Source organism: Hevea brasiliensis, chromosome 2 (genome assembly GCF_030052815.1).
Source record: "Hevea brasiliensis isolate MT/VB/25A 57/8 chromosome 2, ASM3005281v1, whole genome shotgun sequence".
NCBI classification, from domain to species: Eukaryota; Viridiplantae; Streptophyta; class Magnoliopsida; order Malpighiales; family Euphorbiaceae; genus Hevea; species Hevea brasiliensis.
Genome location: NC_079494.1, coordinates 123,601,644 through 123,620,580, shown reverse-complemented (window position 1 = coordinate 123,620,580; position 18,937 = coordinate 123,601,644). Strand labels below are relative to the sequence as shown.

Here is an 18,937-nt window from a genome sequence, read left to right as displayed (position 1 = left end):
TCTTTAAACTCTATTTGTTCATACCCTAGACAACAAGGCTACGCAACCATAAGAGAATTTAGGCTTTAAGAGGACATTAAAACGAACCACCCATATGACTCGTAACTCAGGCACAACCACAACCCATAGTGACACTTTTTCTGATAATATCCGAATCTTTTGTTGGCTAAACACTCTGCATTGGAAATATCCATATTCGGCCAAGTATTAGCAACAAAAATTTCATTAAAAAAAATGATATGCTTGTTGCATAACGCCACCGTGATGGCACCACAGGTTTTGGTACAGAGAACCTGATCCATCCTAACATATTACAGAAAAAAATTCCTTTGAAGACTATCATTTTGTAATTTCTGTCACAATAAATCACAGGTCATTTTGAGAGCCAGTAGATAATAAGAAACAACGTACAAGCTGCAATGACAGCAGAGAGAATGAGGGTGTCTCTTGATCTCCGTCTCCTGATAGAACCTAAAATGAAAAAGATGCACTGCATTACTAATGATTATGAACAACATCGAGAAATAAACTCAGTAATAATCATTTCATCAAGTACCAAGCAGGCCACGGATAATAGGAAACTTTTCACTTAGAAGCTTCACTTTTCCTTGAACATCTCCAAACAAAGCCCTTTGAGAACCTAAGACAGCTCTTGTTGTTTGAGCTTGAGTGATGACATCATCTATCTGCAAAAAGGCAACTCTAACATTGACAATTGGCTAGCAATTAGAGAAACCGTTGCTAACCAAGGTTCAAAATAAATCTTTCTCCTTAAGTTAGCCCTTAAATGAACTGTTTTATTTAACAGAAATTTAGACCATAACAAATCAAAGCACAGTAAACTAGCATCTAAAACTCTAGGGCGCTTGAATAATGCCACGCACCCATTTTACACCCAGAAGTGAAAAATGTCAAAATTCAATTTCAGGATCACATCCAAACAATGTTAGGTCAAAATTCATCATTTACAAAAACAAACTTCAGAAATATATGCAACATAAATACATGATGCCTTTCATTTTACTAAAATAAACTTCAGAAAGCCTTTAACCACCACCTCAATTTACAACAAGAAACACAAAACAATTTTCTGCTTTTTTGCACTCAGCACTACCCAAGGCCAGATAAGCAATGAACTCAGTCCATTGCAAAATTTTCTACTGGACTGACATCCATTTTGTGCTTCTACTTCTTGTAGCACCTTGAACTTAATCAAGACTTCTATTTGTCCTCTCCAAATTTTGCCGTCTTTATGTCTTCACTGACAAAAAAATTTCCTTTATTCTATACCTCCTAACCATCCTTCCTCATTTCTTTATCCATTGAGAATATGATTGCAACAAATGAATTTTGAAAAAACTCCTCCCTGAAGCATCAGACACGAAATGTGAAAAAAAAAAAAGAAAGCAGCAAACTCTTACATGGGCAATGCTTCCATGTATGGCAGCTCTCTCCCGAAGTAACTGCATTCTTGGAGACATACTACCAGATGCCTGTATTTAGGTAGACAGCATAACCTCGACTTTTGAGAAACAAGAATAAAATATAAAGTCAAATGACATTATCTAAGAATTGAACTATGCTCACCTTGTACTCGCTAATATCATCTCTGACTGAACTCAAAAGTTCTGCATGTTCCCTCATTGAGTTTATGTTTCCCTTGATTCGTCTAAACTCCTAAAGTAACAAATTATATTTTCAATGAGGTAGCATTGATATAACCATTCTCAATGCAGCAGTCATAATGCTAATGCCTAGCAAAATACTGAGCAATCATATGAAGGGGAAAAATGTTAAAATGAAAACTATACGAAAATTCCTACTATGACTAGCATCTGCCTGGGCTTGCTAATAATCTTCAAACATATTCTTACTATGACTAGCCTGCATAAAATACAAAGTGAAATAAGTGTTCGCAAATTCAATGACAAATCGCAAAAGAACTTGTGATAATCCATTGAGAAGTTAATGAAAACGTAAAAGGAAAAAAAAAAAATCCAAATAGGCAAATTCAAGAAAGTGACTATCCACAAAGATAATAAATTACTGGTTTTACAACTTTGTTATGTATCAGATTGAATGCTAAATGTAGTTGGTACGATACCCTATGCTGTCTAGTTTGTGGACTAGCAACTACAGTAACATAGACAAAACATAACTCAAAGTCACAGTAATGCAAGGTAATAGAACTCAAAGGCAACTAGAAGCAGAAAATGCTAGAAATTGAACTCATAGCAATTCATGGGAAACCTGGGTGAAATCATGAAGTATGTCTCTGTGCCTTGCTAGCTTTTGAGTAACTGAGGTAGTTGGTGCAGCAGAAGCAGCACATCTACTCATAGCGTCATTTGTATCAAGTAGCTTTTCAAGCAATGAGTGGATTTCCATTTCCATGGACTTCCATGACCTGCTGGATCCAACAGTTGGTGAACCACTATCTACATAACCTGAACCCAAAGCATACGTCATGAGGAACTAAGACAGCTTTATCAAGTTACTTGCAGTAAAACCATGAAAGTGCAACAAGTGAAAGCTAAAACAAGAAGATTGAGATGACATATCAGTTAAGCAGTAACACAACTGTAACAGTGAAGTCCTTACAATTATACATTGGAAACCAAAACCTTCACCCTTCCCACATCAGCTAATATAATAAACTCGTAATGGAGAAAAGAATCAGATAAACATGTTACATTCGTGCATGAATTTACATTCATGTAAAGACATGTCCTCACTGCTTCTGTAGTAGTATATGGAATTATTGCAGTCTCAGCAGTAATGTAAGAACATGTCAACCAATAATATGATATAGGCATTTCCAAAGATATTTACGCATACAAAATAAACTTAGTAATGTGAGGACAACAGCAATATGCATGTTGAAGAAGTTAACGAGAAATGAAAGTGGAACTAAAAACTTGATCTTTCATTAATCAATCATCCGTTATATACAAGTCAGTAACTAACTACTTGATTACACGGGCAAAGCTAACTTGAAAAATAACTAACAGAATCTAAAACTAATTAACAGAATAAGTTAAACTTCAACTCCTTCACTCCACGTCAGCTCAGTTCAACTCTCCTTCATGGTTCTTCTTTATATCCGATAATACCCTCCCGCAAGCTAGAGAATGTATGTCTATCATTCCCAGCTTGGACTGAAGATGATGAAATGGGGCAATGGGTAGAGGCTTTGTGAAGATGTCGGCAATTTGAGCTGCTGAAGAGACAGGTAAGAGCTTGATGATGCCTAACTGACTTTTCTCCCTAACAATGTGACAATCAAGCTCAATGTGCTTGGTTCTCTCATGGAAGGTAGGATTGGTGGCTATATGTATGGCGGATTGGTTATCACAATAAACCAAGGCTGGTTTCTTATAAGCAACTTGAAAATCATCAAGTAAAAATGCTAACCATTGAAGCTCACAAGTCACAGAAGCAAGAGTACGATACTCAGCTTCAGAAGATGACCGCGACACAGTGCTTTGCTTCTTTGATTACCAGGAAATTAAAGAATCACCTAAGTAAATGGTGAAGCCAGTGACTGATCTCCTAGTATCGACACAACCTGCCCAATCAGAGTAACTAAAGCTTTTTGATTGAAGAGAAGAAGTAGCTGGAAAAAATAAGCCTTTTCCTGGAGAATTCTTAATGTATCTGAGCACTCGGTGGGCTGCCTGTTGATGAGCAGAGGTGGGATGTGCAATAAAGTGACTGAGTTGTTGTACAGCAAATGCCAAATCTGGTCTAGTGGTGGTTAAGTACAAGAGCCGGCCAATTAACCTTCTATAAGCTATCAAAGAGAGATTCACCTATGTGTTGCTGAAGTTTAGTTGAAGCATCCATTGGTGATTTTGCTGGCTTAGAAGCTAAGAGTCCAGCATCAGATAAAATCTCTAAGGCATACTTTCTTTGATCCACAACAATGCCCTTAGATGATCTTGCAATTTCTAAACCCAAGAAAAACTTTAGATCACCCAAGTCTTTTATGCAAAAAGAATTATTAAGAAATTGTTTAACAAAGTCAATTTCTAACATATATCTCCAGCTAGAATGACATCATCCACGTATACTAAAAGAGCAGTAAAATAAGTGGATGTCTACTTAACAAACAAAGAATAATCTGACTTTGATTGTGTGTAACCAATAGACACCAAGGCTGTTGAAAGTTTAGAAAACCACTGCCTGCGAGCTCATTTTAAACCATATATGGACTTGAGTAATTTGCACACTTGGTTAGGTTCAACAAGTAATCCAGAATTCAGTTGCCTTTCTTGTTGAATCACTAAGGAAAACACCATATTAATTGAAGGTAGGGACTCTAGCAACATAATCTGTGATTTGACTGTAGTAAACTGATCATTCAGTCCTTTTAGAAACCTAATGACATAATCATTGTGTCTATAGGTTTTGACAGTAGTAAGAGCACCACAGGAACAATGAGTGTGGCAAGAACATTGTGGAATTGGCCTGAAATTCTCTAATTCATCCCACAGAATCTTTAATTGAGTGAAATAATCTGTGACAGAAAGATCACCTTGTTTAAAGGCATAAATTTCTTCTTGAAGATCAGATATGCGAAAAATATCTCCTTGAGAGAATCTGTCTCAGAGATCCTTCGAAACTTCTACAGCAGTATCAATCCACAAGATGCTTTGTGCAATAGAATGTGATAAATAATGAGTTATCCTAATACCATAGTGTTGCATCTTTCCCAGGCTGAGAACAATGGATCAGTGCTTGCTGGCATTCTCAATGTTCCATTGATGAATTTCACTTTATTCTTAGATTGCAATGCCATTTTCATAGCTTTTGCCCAGGAATGATAATTGGAACCAGTAAGAACTGGTGAAACAAGCACCAAAGCTGGATTTTCATTGGGATGAAGAAAGAAAGGATTTGATGGCTTGGTCAGGTGATCAGGAACTTGATTTTGTGAAGGAATGGTGGATTCAATAGCCATAGCAGAGAAGATCAGATGAACAAAGTAACTGATATCAACAAAGAAAAGAAAAATAACCGTCAAAGAATAGATCTGAGATCTGTGAATAAAGAAGAATTGAGAGAACACCAGCTATTGCTCTGATACCATAACAAGAAATAAAAGTGGAACTGAAAACTTGATTTTTCATTAATCAATCATCTGTTATATACAAGTCAGTAACTAACTACTTGATTACACGGGCAAAGCTAACTTGAAAACTAACAGAATCTAAAACTAATTAACAGAATAAGTTAAACTTCAACTCCTTCACTCCATGTCAGCTCAGCTCAGCTCTCCTTCATGGTTCTTCTTTATATCCGATAATAGAAGTTTCGACAGTTCAGTGCCGAACAAAATAATGATGCTGAATGGCCAGTAATTTTGTTCTGTTACTGCCTTACCGAGAGAAATGATAAATGGAGCCAGATAAGGTTCCAATATCACTGTAAGTAACTTCAGAATTAGTAACACAGCCAGGTTTGTGGTGACAGTAACAAAGGAAAACGTTGCAAACTCTATAGGAGTATGGAGTTGTAAGACATCAATTCTTTTTAGAACCCAAATTCGTTTTTCCTTTCCAGTTTCCACACTCAGTTCTGAGCAACTTCTCCCTTCAAATTCAACTAAGCAGTAAACAGTATCACGCCACCATGCCTGGGGCGCCATAAAACAAACCAACCCAGTAATTTACTTTGATAGGAAACTAAAGAAATTTCCAATATCTTAACAACACAAATAAAATGATAAAACTTGGCAAAGAATAATGCAGAATTAGAGAAACCCACACAGCTTTAGAAGAAGAAGAAGGAGAAGAAGAAAAGTCCAAATTTCTGAAATGTAAGTTGAAATGAAAGATATTCTTTGAGACAGTAATTTAATTCTAGCTCCAAAAATCGTTAATGTGGAACAAAATAGATCACACACATTTAAATCATGATTAATTTGGGATTCTCAAATCCAAAACTACCAAATACTATGAAAATCACCAATTCTAGTCCTAGAATTGATAATAACCAAAATGCAAAAGTCAAATTAGCAGAGGATAAAATTGAACCTCCTTGGTTGAACCTAGCTCCAAGCTTGGCATAAGAGGAGAGCTTAACGTCCAGATCTCCTTCGAGCTTCCTAGCCTCTCTCCTCAATTCCTCCCAACCTGACTCCTGCAACTCCAGACTGGGATCCGTCATTTCGGATCTCCAACAAATTGAAATCCAGATTCTGATCTGAGATGGTTATTGACACCGTTGATCTCGTAAGTGGCCACTGGGTTCGATGTAGACGGTAGTATCTATCACCTTCTTCTCTCCTGTCATTCGCTTCGTTTCACGATCACATGAATGAAGGTGCAATGTCCAGTTCTCATTGGGCCTTAAAATTTTCACGAATGATGCGAGTAGCCCATATAGGGGCTTAAGGCCGAATCTTATCTGTGGTAAGCTCAGTTTGACCTTAGCCAAGGCCTAGCACGACGAAAAGTGCTTGAACCTGTGAAAAACAACGGCCCAGCTTAGCATTGCCTGTGAAAATTCCAAGCCACTCTCCAGACTGGAGAATCTCAACTCTCAACAGTCAACACCTACCAAATGGTTTCTTCTACTGCAAAACAACAAATTTGAAGGTCAGAGGTTGATGATCCAAGGTACATTTTACCAAATCCAGTTAACGTTCATTATAGTAGCATCAAGTTGCTCCTTAAAAGGCGATAAAGGGCTTTTTTTTGGGGGAGTTAAGTTCTTTGTCCGTACAGATAACAAGTATAATGTTAATCTATGAAATTAACAACTAAACAAATTTATTAATTATTACTTTATTACTCAATTGACAATTCCATCATTGACCTAATTGGCGTGGAAAAGTTTTGAAAGTGAGAGATTAGGATAAGAATGGAAGATGACACGCCATTATATATATATATATATATATATATATATACACACACATTCAAGCTGTATATTAAGAATATATTGAAAAATAATAAAACCAATTTTTATGTGTATATTTGAAATTATATTTTCTTAATTATTATATGAAATTCATGCTCAAATGAATTATTAAAATTGATATTCATTAATTTTACTACTCATGGAATGATTAACACAATGAGAATAATTAAATTAATATTTATCCAAGGCAAAGGACAAAATTATCTAGAATTTTATGGAAAAAGAAGGTGGTATACAAATTCACAAGTTTTCAAATGATTCCACCAGGGAAAAAAGAAAACTGTAAACTCTGGTGCATTGGATAACATCGTTAGGTTAGACTTTATGTGTGAAGAAACGAAATCTCTAGAGGATTATTCGGACCATGAAAAAACAATACCAAAATTTTCAAAGACACCCATTTTGATTTTGGCGTTAAACTTAAGACTTCGTGGTTTGTGTTTTCTCCATGTTTTGCATCAATTGCATCACAATTCTTCGAGCCGCTCTAACCTTTCGGGCTTTACAATCTCGCGGGTAAGACCCACAACTTTCAGAATCAAGGCACGCGTTGCCCGTAATGTAACTGCACTTGGCAAATCTGGGCCCACCATTTTTGGAATATTCGAATCGCACGGCCCCACTTTTGCCATCAGCTTCCCTCGTTTTGTTTTTTCTTAAACTTTTTAGTTATATGAGAAATTATTAAACACACATATATTATTTTTTTTATAATTATGTTAATTTTATTTTTTATATTATAAAAAAATTTATCTTTTAAAAAAATTTATTTTTTAATATTTTAAATGTATTTAATAATTGCCTCGTCATATACTGCCACCGAGGTGTACGGAGCTGTGGAATGTTTGGTCGTTTCTGCCTTGCTTTCTTTGACCCTGCAGCTACTGCTTTAATAATAATAATGTCTTTTATTATTATTATTATTATTAAACTTAATATTTTTATAATTTTAAAAATCATTAACATAAAAAGATTGTTGTGTGCTTTATGAATTATGATGTTCATATATATATATATATATATATATATATATATATATATATAAAAGTGCGTATGTGGGGTTGTTTTATAATTATAAAAGAAATTTTATTTTTATTTAAGTGAAATTGCGTTCCATTTAATATATTTAATATGTATATTTTTAAATATTTTATTATTAATTTTTTTATTTATATTTAATTTATTATTAATTTAAAATATAAATATATATAATAAAATATATTTATTAAATATATAAATCTCATGTATTAATTTAATGATAAACGTAAAGCCAAAAGAAAAAACTACTGTTGTAATCAAATTCCAAAATGGTTTATCTTAGGCTTTTCAAAAATCTTCAAATGGTATCACCTTTTCTAGCTTATGAAAGAAAAAAGCCTATATATAATGGGAAATGCTTTTTCATAAAATAAATAATATCAATTCATAAAAATAAAATATAAAAGCACTAATAAATATGAAAAATAAAAATACTAACATGCATATTTAAAAAAAAAAAAAAGATAAGGGAAAGTTGGCTTTTTTTTTGCATTTAACCCTATTTCACTGTTTTACAATGAAATATTTATTATATATACCAATGTTCTTTTCACATAGAGGTTCCCATCCTGCTAAGTTTTCATTTCGATATATATTGCGGATCGAGTCATGCATATTTTAATTTTCTTATTTCATTGAATCTTGATAATGACACACCAACCATATGACATTGTTAGCTATTTAAATTGTCAAATAAATACGATACTTAAATTTAATGTCTAAATTTTTCAAATAAAATACCATTTGTCAAAGACACCTGTTTTCATTACTTTATGCAAATTAATTTTTTTTTTATCAATAATAACACCAAATCAAATCAAAAGATAAAATTTCACTTTTCTAACAAAAAGTTAGGTATGCATTTATATTTAATGATAAGGAAATTTTTATTATATTTAATTTATTATGTATTTTGAATATAAATGTGTATGACTCATATATTTAATAAATGAGTCTCACCATATAAAATAGATAATAATTCATCCATTGAGTACTCAAAGTCAAACTTATATCCATCAATTGAGTTTGGTCAGTCAAAAGAATTAGTTTAATTGATAAAATTTATTAAAATTTAATTCTATTTAAAAACTCAAATGTATTAAATTGAATTACATAAAAAAAAAATTAATTTTAATATATAAAAATAATTAAAAAAATAACTTAATTATAGATTAAAAAATAGTTTAGTTGAACTAAATAATTAGATTATCTAAGAATAGAAAAGAAAAACGGAACATGTGATAACCAATTCCAATACATTGGATTCAAGTATGGAAAGTGAAAATAAGGCACTCCATACCATAAATGAATGACTTGGTTCCTCATTGTCAAAGTGTAGGAAGTTTGAGTTAAAAATATAAATTTTAGGGCTAAAAAGGATATTTTGTATTTATTTTCTATTTATATAATTTTAAGGTGTGATGACTTAAGCATAGTGATATCTTCTCCTGCCACACCTCATTATGTCCGTAATGCTCTGTAGGGGGGAGTGACTAATTGGCCAGTGTTGGGCTTAGCTAGTTACCAGTTGTTGAGTCATTGTCCCTTTACTTCTTGTAGGTTTCCCTCCTACCTACAAGTGATACGACGATTATTTATATTCTTGTATTGATTATGCTATTTGAATGAAAAAAGTAGCATGTTCATTGAATGTTATTGTCCTGTTATTTGACGTGCTTGTTATGCTTGTGATACTTATTTATATGAGATACTTGTGATGTTTTCCCAATTAGCTTAGTAAAGCCCCATGCTAATGTAATATTCAATTTGATATTGTGAGATTTTTTTGGTTGACTTATCTTAAAAGAGTTCAAGCCAAGTGTCGCACGGTCCCAAGTGAGTACTAATACCTAGGCTCGTGACAATTGGTATCAGAGCAGTAACTGATTCATGAGCATTTGAAAGCATGATGAAGTCAGCTACACATATTGATGCCCTAGAGAAAAAAGTTGAGGAGATCTTTACTCGGATTGATGAATGTCCGAATTACAAGGGGCTGACAATAGAGTTTGAGTCGGTTCGCCTCGCTCTTATGCATCGTGATAAGCGCATTGAGGTGCTAGACGAGAAAATTGAACATTTGCTAGCTGTGGTAGCCAAGTTATCTAATGGTGAGGGTGAGCCAATAGAGCTTGAGGCCACCCAAAATCCCACACATGCAAGATCTAACCGGTGGGGTGACCTCGAGAACAAAATGCTTAAAATTGAGGCTATGGCCTCTTGTATGAAAAATATGGTAGAAAGCTTAAAATCTATTACCAATTCTCATAATTCTCTTGTAGGGACAATGGATAACATTAAAAATGATGTCAAGGAGGCAGTGAATATGATCCAAGGTGAATTGCAAGAATTAAAAGATAAGGTGAACTTACTGGTGAGAGCTACTAACAAACCTCATATGGGAGCCTACGAGGTAGGCAAAGCTAAATTCCAGAGCCAAAAGCATTTGGTGGTGCTCGTGATGTAAAACAGGTAGATAATTTCCTATTTGATATAGAATTATATTTCAATGCTGCTAAAAATGATTTTGATGAGGGCAAATTAAAGATAATGCCCATGTATTTTACCAATGATGTCAAACTGTGGTGGCATACTTAAGTAGAAGAAACTATATCATGATAGTGCTCCATTGTTAGTTGGGATAACTTTAAGAAGGAACTGAAAACTCAATTCTACCTTGAGAATGTGGCTTACAATGCATGATGTGAACTGCCTGATTTACAACAAACTGATTCAATTCGAGAGTACGTAAGGAACTTTTCAGCACTAATGTTAGACATCAAGGATATGTCTGAGACAGATAGGTATTCAATTTTCTGAAGGGTTTAAAATCCTAGGTAAAGAATGAGTTAATGAGACGAATTGTAAAAGAGCTTAGCATAGCGTTGGGCACAGTAGAAAGCCTAGATGATTTTCTCTAACAATGCTCCTAAGAGGAAGTTTGATTCCCCATAAAGCTCAAACAATCGCCCTAACAAATTGGGTAAGACCTCGAGTGGGGGAGTGGATCAGAATAACCCAACTACAAGGAGGGACAAAAAGGAAGAATTGGAGTTTTTGGCCAAATGCAAATAGGCCAACCAACCTGGGAAGAGAATCAAACAATGCAAGGCCCTAAGATAATCATTCCCAGGGATCAAGTAACATAGTAGCAACTAAGCCTAGATCATTGAAGTATTTTCTCTGTGATGGACCCCATCGGGTCCCACACAAGGGTGCTTTACATGCTTTAAGGGCCATGTGGGAGGAAAAAGGTCCTAAAGAGGAAGAACAAGGAATGGAAGAGAATGATCCATTGATGGTAGGTGCTCTCTATTTTCTTAGAGCCTTCGAGAAACAAAAGCCAAAAGCCAATGCTAAAAGTGGATTAATGTACATTGATTTGTGTATTAATGGAAAGGCAACAAGGGCTCTTATAGACACTAGAGCTACTAATAATTTCGTGGTAGATAAGATGGCATCTCGGTTCAAGTTAAACATACAGGAAGATGTAGGGAAGATAAAGGCTGTTAACTCCAAAGCATTGAACACTATGGGTATTGCTCGCAGAGCATCTTGCCAGATGGGGCCTTAGAAAGTTGAGATCAATTTTACAGTAAGCCCTCTTGATGATTTTGATGTAGTAATTAGGATGGAGTTCCTCAAACAGGCGCGAGCTATTCCAATTCTAGCTGCAGATTGGCTTCTTTTGATGGGGAACTACCTGTGTGTAGTTCCCATAACTTTGGGGACAAACCGTGTGTAGTTCCCACAACTTTTATCCCTATCAGCAAAAAGAAATCGATAACGGCTCTTCAATTAAAAAAGGGGGTGAAGCATAAAGAGCCACATATGTAGTGGTTCTGATTATTAAAGAAATTGGGGAAACATTGCAACATCCACCATAAATTTGGGATGTAATGCTAGAGTACAGAGATGTAATGCCAGACCGGTTGCCTATAGTTTTGCCACCACGTCACAGTATAGATCATGATATTGAGTTATTGCTCGGGACAAAGCCTCCTGTAAGAGCTCCTTATCAAATGGCCCCTCCTAAGTTTGTTGAGTTAAGAAAGTAGTTAGATGAACTATTGTAAGCTCGATTCATTCGACCATCAAAAGCTCTTTTTGGTGCCTCTGTTATTTTTTAGAAGAAACAAGACGATAGTTTGAGATTGTGTATGGACTACCGAGCTCTCAACAAAGTAAAAGTACAAAATAAGTACCTAATTCCCTTGATCGTAGACTTATTCAACCAGTTCGGTCAAGCAAAATTCTTCACAAAACTAGATCTCCAATCAGATATCGTCAAGTGCACATCAAGCAGGGGGATGAACCCAAGACCACGTGCGTGACACGGTATGGTGCTTTTGAATTTTTTGTTATGCCTTTTGGACTAACAAATGCTCTGACTACTTTTTGTACTCTTATGAATTAGGTATTCCATGATTACCTTGATAAGTTTGTGGTGGTCTATCTTGATGATATTGTGGTATATAGTTCTATACTAGAACACAAGAACCATTTCTGCCTTGTTTTTGAGAAGTTAAGGGAGAACAAATTCTTTTTGAAAAAGAAAAACGTGCTTTCACCCAAACCCAAATCAATTTCTTAGGCCATGTGATTGAACAAGGCAAAATCTATATGGACCAGGCCAAGGTGAAAGCAATCCAGAAATGAATAGTACCTAAGAGCATAACTGAATTAAGATCCTTCTTGGGATTGACGAATTATTATAGATGATTTATACAGGGTCACTCTCAAAGGATATGCCCCCTTATAGAAATGTTGAAAAAAGGAAATAAGTGGCACCATACTAATGAGTGCTAAGCATCCTTTAATAACTTAAAGCAAGCAATAGTAGTTGAGCTAGTGTTAGCTCTTCTAGACAGGATGAAACCCTTTGAGGTACAAACTGATGCCTCTGATCTAACACTGGGAGGAGTTTTGATACAAGAAAATCACTTGATTGCTTTTGAAAGCTGAAAGTTGAAAGAGGCAGAGATTCGATATATAGCTCAAGAGAAAAAGTTGCTAGTAGTAGTACACTGCTTTCGTACCTGGAGACATTACTTGTTAGAGTCAAAGTTCATAGTAAAGACTAATAATACAGCAATCAGTCACCTTCTATCCCAGCCAAGATTGACACCTAAGCAAGTAAGATGACAAGAATGTCTAGCCGAGTTTGACTTTAAATTTGAGTATAAACTGAGAAGCTTGAATTGAGTTACAGATACTTTAAGTTGGAAGTCAACTGTGTCAACCCACCAATAGATAGCGCAATTATCAAGTAGTAGAGCAGCTACCACATTATGAGAACAAATTTAAGATAACTTAAAGAATGACCCTTAGGTTGTAGCTCTAATGAAATTAGCAGAATAGGGGAAGACTAGATAGTTTTGGTTAGAGGACAATCTCCTGATGACTCGAAGATATAGAGTGTATGTTCCAAAAGTGGGAAACTTAAGGAGACTATTACTTTGAGAATGTCATGACAGTTTATGGGTGGGTCATCTAGGTTGGCAATGCACACTAGCTTTGTTAAAACAGGGTTATTATTGATCTCAATTGGAGGATGATGTGAGGGAGTATACAAAGACTTATCTAATGTGTCAACAAGATGAGGTAGAATGACAAATATTTATGGGGTTGTTACAACCATTATCAATACCAAATAGACTATGAAAAAGTGTTTCTCTAGACTTCATTGTTGGTTTGCTAATAGTGGGAGAATATGACCACATCTTGATGATAATTGACAGATTCTCCAAATATGGGACCTTTGTGCCGATGTTTAAGTATTGTTCAGCCGAAGATACTGCTCGTGCCTTTTTTTCAAGCATGTGGTGAAGTAATAGGGTGTCCCAATGAGTATTATAAGTGATCGAGATGGCTAATTTGAGGGATCATTTTGGTCAGAGTTGTTCCATCTTTTGGCTTCTAGATTAGATATCTTAATGAGTTTCCATTCACAAACAAATGGCTAGATCAAGAGATTTAATGAGTTGCTAAAAGAATACTCGCGACATTTTATCAATGCTAGTCAGAAGAATTGGGCTTCTTTTATTGATGTGGCATATTTTGGTTTTAATTCTTTATAGAGCTCTACTACTAATAATAGTCCTTTTGAGAATGTTACAGGTCAATAGCCTTTAACACCTCATACTCTGAATGATCCTTACACTGGCATAAGTCCTAAAGCATATCACTTCACAAAGGAGTAAAGGCAGAACACAGAGATTGCAAGAGCCTAGTTGGAAAAAGCATAAAGACACGTGAAGAGATAGGAAAATGAGAATCGAAGACCACAGGAGTTTGCAATTGGAGATCTAGTGATGGTGAAGTTATTGCCTGATCAACTTCGATTCCTTCACAATCAAGACAGAAGATTAGTTCGCAAATACGAAGGGTCAGTACCAATTGTTGTTAGAGTTAGCCAACCTGCTTACAAGGTAAAACCACCTGAATGGATGAAAATTCACCCCATTTTCTATGTCAATAGATTAAAGCCATATCATGCAGATGAGATAGATTAGAGCCGTAACGAACAATCCATACCAGTTTTCACCCGCACACCACCAGTCAACTATTGAGTAAAAGAGATCTTGGCAGAGCAAGTTGTCAAAAGCATCAACCATATAAGGAGTACCTCGTCAAATGGAAGGGTTTGGGAGAAGGAAACAGACCTCCAACTGCACAAGTAAAAGATCGATGAGTTCTTACAAGCTCAATCCCAACTGTAAATATGTACTGCACTTTTTTTTCTTAACCAAGGTTTTTTCCACTGGGTTTCACTTAGTAAAGGTTTTTAATGAGGCAATATTTCATTGCGTATTCTACAACACATGTACAAAGAGACTGAGGCAACATTACAACATCAATCGACGAGGATGTCGACCACTGGTGTAACACCCTAGGCAAATCCCATATCGGCAAAACACGGGAGAGATGCTGGGTTTATAAGTTAGTGGTTTGTAACCCCTAGTGACGCGTTTTAAAACCGTGAGGGCTTCGGCTCAGAGCGGACAATATCACTAGTGGGCCGGGCCATTAGATTTGTAGTATTAGAGCCGCTCCGCGTGCAACCTTGAGCGATGGTGGGACAAACCTCAGCGAGGACGCTGAGTCCCATAAGGGGGGTGGATTGTAACACCCTAGGCAAATCTTACATCGACAAAACACGGGAGAGATGCTGGGTTTATAAGTTGGTGGTTCGTAACCCCTAGTGATGCGTTTTAAAACAGTGAGGGCTTCGGCCCAGAGCGGACAATATCACTAGTGGGCCGGGCCATCACAACTGGAGTGAGGAAGAATGTCAAGGGGTAAGAAGTTTGAGTAGTAAAATATAAATTTTAGGGACTAAAGGGGATATTTTGTATTTATTTTTTATTTATATAATTTTAAGGTGTGATGGCTAAGCATAATGATGTCTTCTTTTGCCATGCTCTATTGTGTCCCTAATACTCTTTAAGGAGGAGTGACTAGTTGGCTAGTGCTGGGCCTAACTAGTTACCGATTATTGAGTTCCTATCCCTTTACTATTTGTAGGTTTCCCTCCTGCCTATAAGTGATGCAAGGATTACTTGTCTTCTTGTATTGATTATGCTATTTGAATAAAAAAGTAATCTATTCATTGAATATTCTTGTCCCGTTATTTAATGTACTTGTTATGCTTGTTTATGCGAGATATTGATGATGTTTTCCTAATTAACTTATCAAAGCCTCATGCTAACGTAATATTCATTTTGATCTACAGATTATAGTGAGATTTTTTTGACTGTTTTGTCTTGAAAAAGTTCAAACCAAGTACAATACAATCCCAAATGAGTGCTAATACTTGAGCTCGTGACACTCATATCCATCTAGTAGAATTTCACATGGACAAAAGGTAAAATTTAACATTTAATTAAATATAAATTAAAATTATTTGTAGTCAATTTAATTATTGAAATGGACGAATTAGTCAGTTGAATATATATTTAGAGGTCGAGGACATTTTACAAAAAGAATAAATAAGTTTATATATTCTTTAATAATTAGAAAAGAAAATCAAATAACATATTTTTCAAAAAAGAGTTGGAGTTGTTAAATATTTTTTTATTAAATTGTTTTTTCATTTTTTTTTTGTCTTTTCGGAAGAAAAAAGCATAAAAATGAATAGGATAATTGAGAAAAATGTGAGAAATAAATAATACAGAGAGAGAATGATACAATTGTATCTTTTTGTAAAATTTAGAAAATAAATTATAAAGTTTCAAAAAATTCTTTTTAATCCCTCTATTGAATTGTGTGGTATACAAACAAAATTTATGTCAAATTAATTTAATTTATTAATTTTAAAAAATAAATTAGTTGAAATTTTCGATCTTTATTTAATTAAATTTTGTTATCAATTTAAAAAATAAAATTAAGCTTTTATCCATTTATATACCATGCAGCAAAAGGAGGTTTCCTTTCGGTTGAGGTGTTTGTTGGGCATTAGGACTTTCCCGGAACTCACTCGCATGCTTTCCACGTGCCTAGCACACGCACGATAGCGAGATTAAGGTTAGGATGTGTACTAAGAGACAAATGGCATTGGACCTCTTGAAATTAAAAATAATAATAATAATAAAAATAGGACATTAATTATAATAATTTATAAATACAAAAATTAAAAAATAATTAAAAAAAAAACTACAATCGATCTAACAATTATTTTATTTCAACTCTTTAATTTTAAGGAAAAGTTTTATATTCCATTATTTTTTTAACAAATTAATAATAATTAATAAATTTTAATGTTTTCTATTTTTTTTAAATGCACTGTCTCTAATTTATATAGTGTAATATTTTATTAGATAATGATTTTCCTTCAATAATCTAAGATAATAAATTTATACAAAATTTAAAAATTATAAGTACATATATATAATTTTAATAAAAATTTTATTTAATTTCTATTTTCAAATAACAATAAAGTTTCAACAATTAAAAAAATCTTATCTATTTATAAATTTTTTATTTTATATATATTTATTTTTCAAAGTGCTATATATTTTTAATTATGCCCCTTAATAAAATTTTTGAGTTCGTTCCTAGCTGTGCAACCTTTAACATCCGAGAAAATTAATATATTTTATACGTGGCAAATTAAACATTTTCCTTGAATAAAAAAAAAATAATAAACGTTTTTCCTGGAAGAAACGTGTTTGCTTGGGCTCCAGACTCAGCATCCCCCTTCCTATTGAATTGAGCGATGCTAAATTGACCCGCAACAGCAATTGCGAGTCATAATGGCCAATCAGAACTGAGAACTAAAGTCCCAGTCAAACACTAGAGCAGAGGACCAATCAAACGCACTGGCTGAGTTCGTACTAAACGGACGAACCGCATCTTAATAGCAGTACTAGTACAAGGAGCTAACTCTGTATTTATAATTTCTTAACGACTTCCGTGCAAATCCAGCCGCAGCCACTATCATCTGACCGTTCCTTAATCTGACCTTTGACCTCACTCTAATTTATTTAACGATGAGATTAGAATCGCGTGCCGACCATATCAAAACTCTAGCTATTTTTCTCTTATTTTCGTCGCCTTTTGACCCAAAAATTTAATTCTCATTCGTTTTTCACTTTGCAATTCTTCTTTTTTTTCCTTTATTGGATTCCCACAGTATCCCTTTATAAAGGATACCTTCCTAGCAACAATAAGTCTATTCCTTCCCGCAACTACGCCGCAAACACCACCACAAGCACCCGCCGTCGCCGCCAGAATCACTGCCATCTCCTTTATTCTTGGGGAACAAACTATACCTTTGGATGAGTATGTCTGGCACGAGTTCGAATGAAACTCTTGTATATTAACAGAAATCAAGATGTCAAACGTACCCACATCTCTTTCTGAAGTATGCCTTACTCTCTTCCGTTTAACCATGTCCATCGCCGACCCATGGCCTTTTTCTTGAACCTTACTATACTCTAAAAGAACCCTTCGAGATCTTGCTTGCCCAGATTTAGGAATAATATCCATTCACATACGAAAAACCCTGTTTCTTATTATAATCGCTCTCTACTTCCCCAGGCAAGTCATGAGAAAGATAAGAGGTTTCAAGATTGGAAAACGGTTGGTCAGGATCTCCCGATGGATCTTCCGGCGGACCCGTAGCCCATCCAGTTACAATCGGCTATGTTCGCAGGGACAAACGTGCAGGCCCAAGCCTCTCGCGAAGCTTATAAAGTGGGGTCGCCGCTTGACAACAGGAGCAAAATCTCTGTGTTCTGCAAAACCCGGGTCGGGTTACACTCCTTTGGTCGAGGAGCCTATCCATGAAAAGTCGGTGACAGTGCCAAAGGGACATTTGGCGATTTATGTGGGTCAAAAGGATGGTGATTTCCACAGAGTTTTGGTGCCCGTGATTTACATAAACCATCCTCTGTTTGGCGAGCTTTTGAGAGAAGCAGAAGAGGAGTATGGGTTCAATCAACAAGGTGGCATCACGATTCCATGCCGATACTCGGAGTTTGAAAGGGTCCAAACCCGAATTGCAGCAGGGTCGGGTGGACGTAAGCTGGCGTCGAAACGCAACCATAATTGGGGACTTTTATGAGATGATGACGATAATGTTCAGATGATTGTGATGTTTAGAATTGCTGGTGTTAACTATGGAGCGGTTGGCTCCCTCTTTTTTTTTTTTTTAACTTTTTCAAAGGCCTCTCCTTTCTTTTCTTTTTTTCTCTATTAGTTGTAAATTGATATGGTTATGTCATTTAGTTTGCTGTTTTTGCGGGTGATTAGTTGATGATTGATAGGATTGAGCTGAGCATTTCATTAATAAAACCGAATTTTAATTTTAAAATATTAATCCAACTGAAGTAAAATTTAGTAAAAAATTAAATTGAAATATTAACTTAATTAATTAAAAAGTATCACCAACTACATACAACGAAAACCGAGGTTAGGTTAGTTTGGTGTTTGGCCAATTTGAATGCGTCAGGTGGAATTTTTGTACCTT

At 35.0% G+C, this 18,937-nt stretch overlaps 2 protein-coding genes across 2 annotated transcripts; one reads left to right on the top strand and one right to left on the bottom strand.

Annotated features, from left to right (window-relative positions):
* Positions 1-205: 205 nt before the first annotated feature.
* On the bottom strand, positions 206-6,360 carry LOC110663019 (Golgi SNAP receptor complex member 1-2). The gene is made up of 6 exons (XM_021822207.2): positions 6,039-6,360; positions 2,251-2,447; positions 1,588-1,677; positions 1,422-1,493; positions 557-686; positions 206-471 (listed from the first exon to the last, which is right to left on the bottom strand). The coding sequence occupies exons 1-6, from the start codon at positions 6,169-6,171 to the stop codon at positions 374-376; spliced, it is 720 nt and encodes a 239-aa protein (XP_021677899.1). The 5' UTR covers positions 6,172-6,360; the 3' UTR covers positions 206-373.
* An 11,653-nt stretch (positions 6,361-18,013) lies between these two features.
* LOC110663018 (auxin-responsive protein SAUR36) lies at positions 18,014-18,707 on the top strand. Its single transcript, XM_021822206.2, has one exon. The coding sequence runs from the start codon at positions 18,014-18,016 to the stop codon at positions 18,530-18,532; it is 519 nt and encodes a 172-aa protein (XP_021677898.2). The 3' UTR covers positions 18,533-18,707.
* Positions 18,708-18,937: the final 230 nt, after the last annotated feature.

Excerpts from the sequence above, each read along its gene's own strand:
- LOC110663019 (XM_021822207.2), bottom strand. The coding sequence starts at position 6,171 with ATGACGGATCCCAGTCTGGAGTTGCAGGAGTCAGGTTGGGAGGAATTG. Across the intron at positions 1,494-1,587 it reads ATGATATTAGCGAGTACAAG|GCATCTGGTAGTATGTCTCC; the intron begins GTGAGCATAGTT and ends ACCTAAATACAG. Across the intron at positions 472-556 it reads TATTATCCGTGGCCTGCTTG|GTTCTATCAGGAGACGGAGA; the intron begins GTACTTGATGAA and ends TTTTCATTTTAG.
- LOC110663018 (XM_021822206.2), top strand. The coding sequence starts at position 18,014 with ATGAGAAAGATAAGAGGTTTCAAGATTGGAAAACGGTTGGTCAGGATC.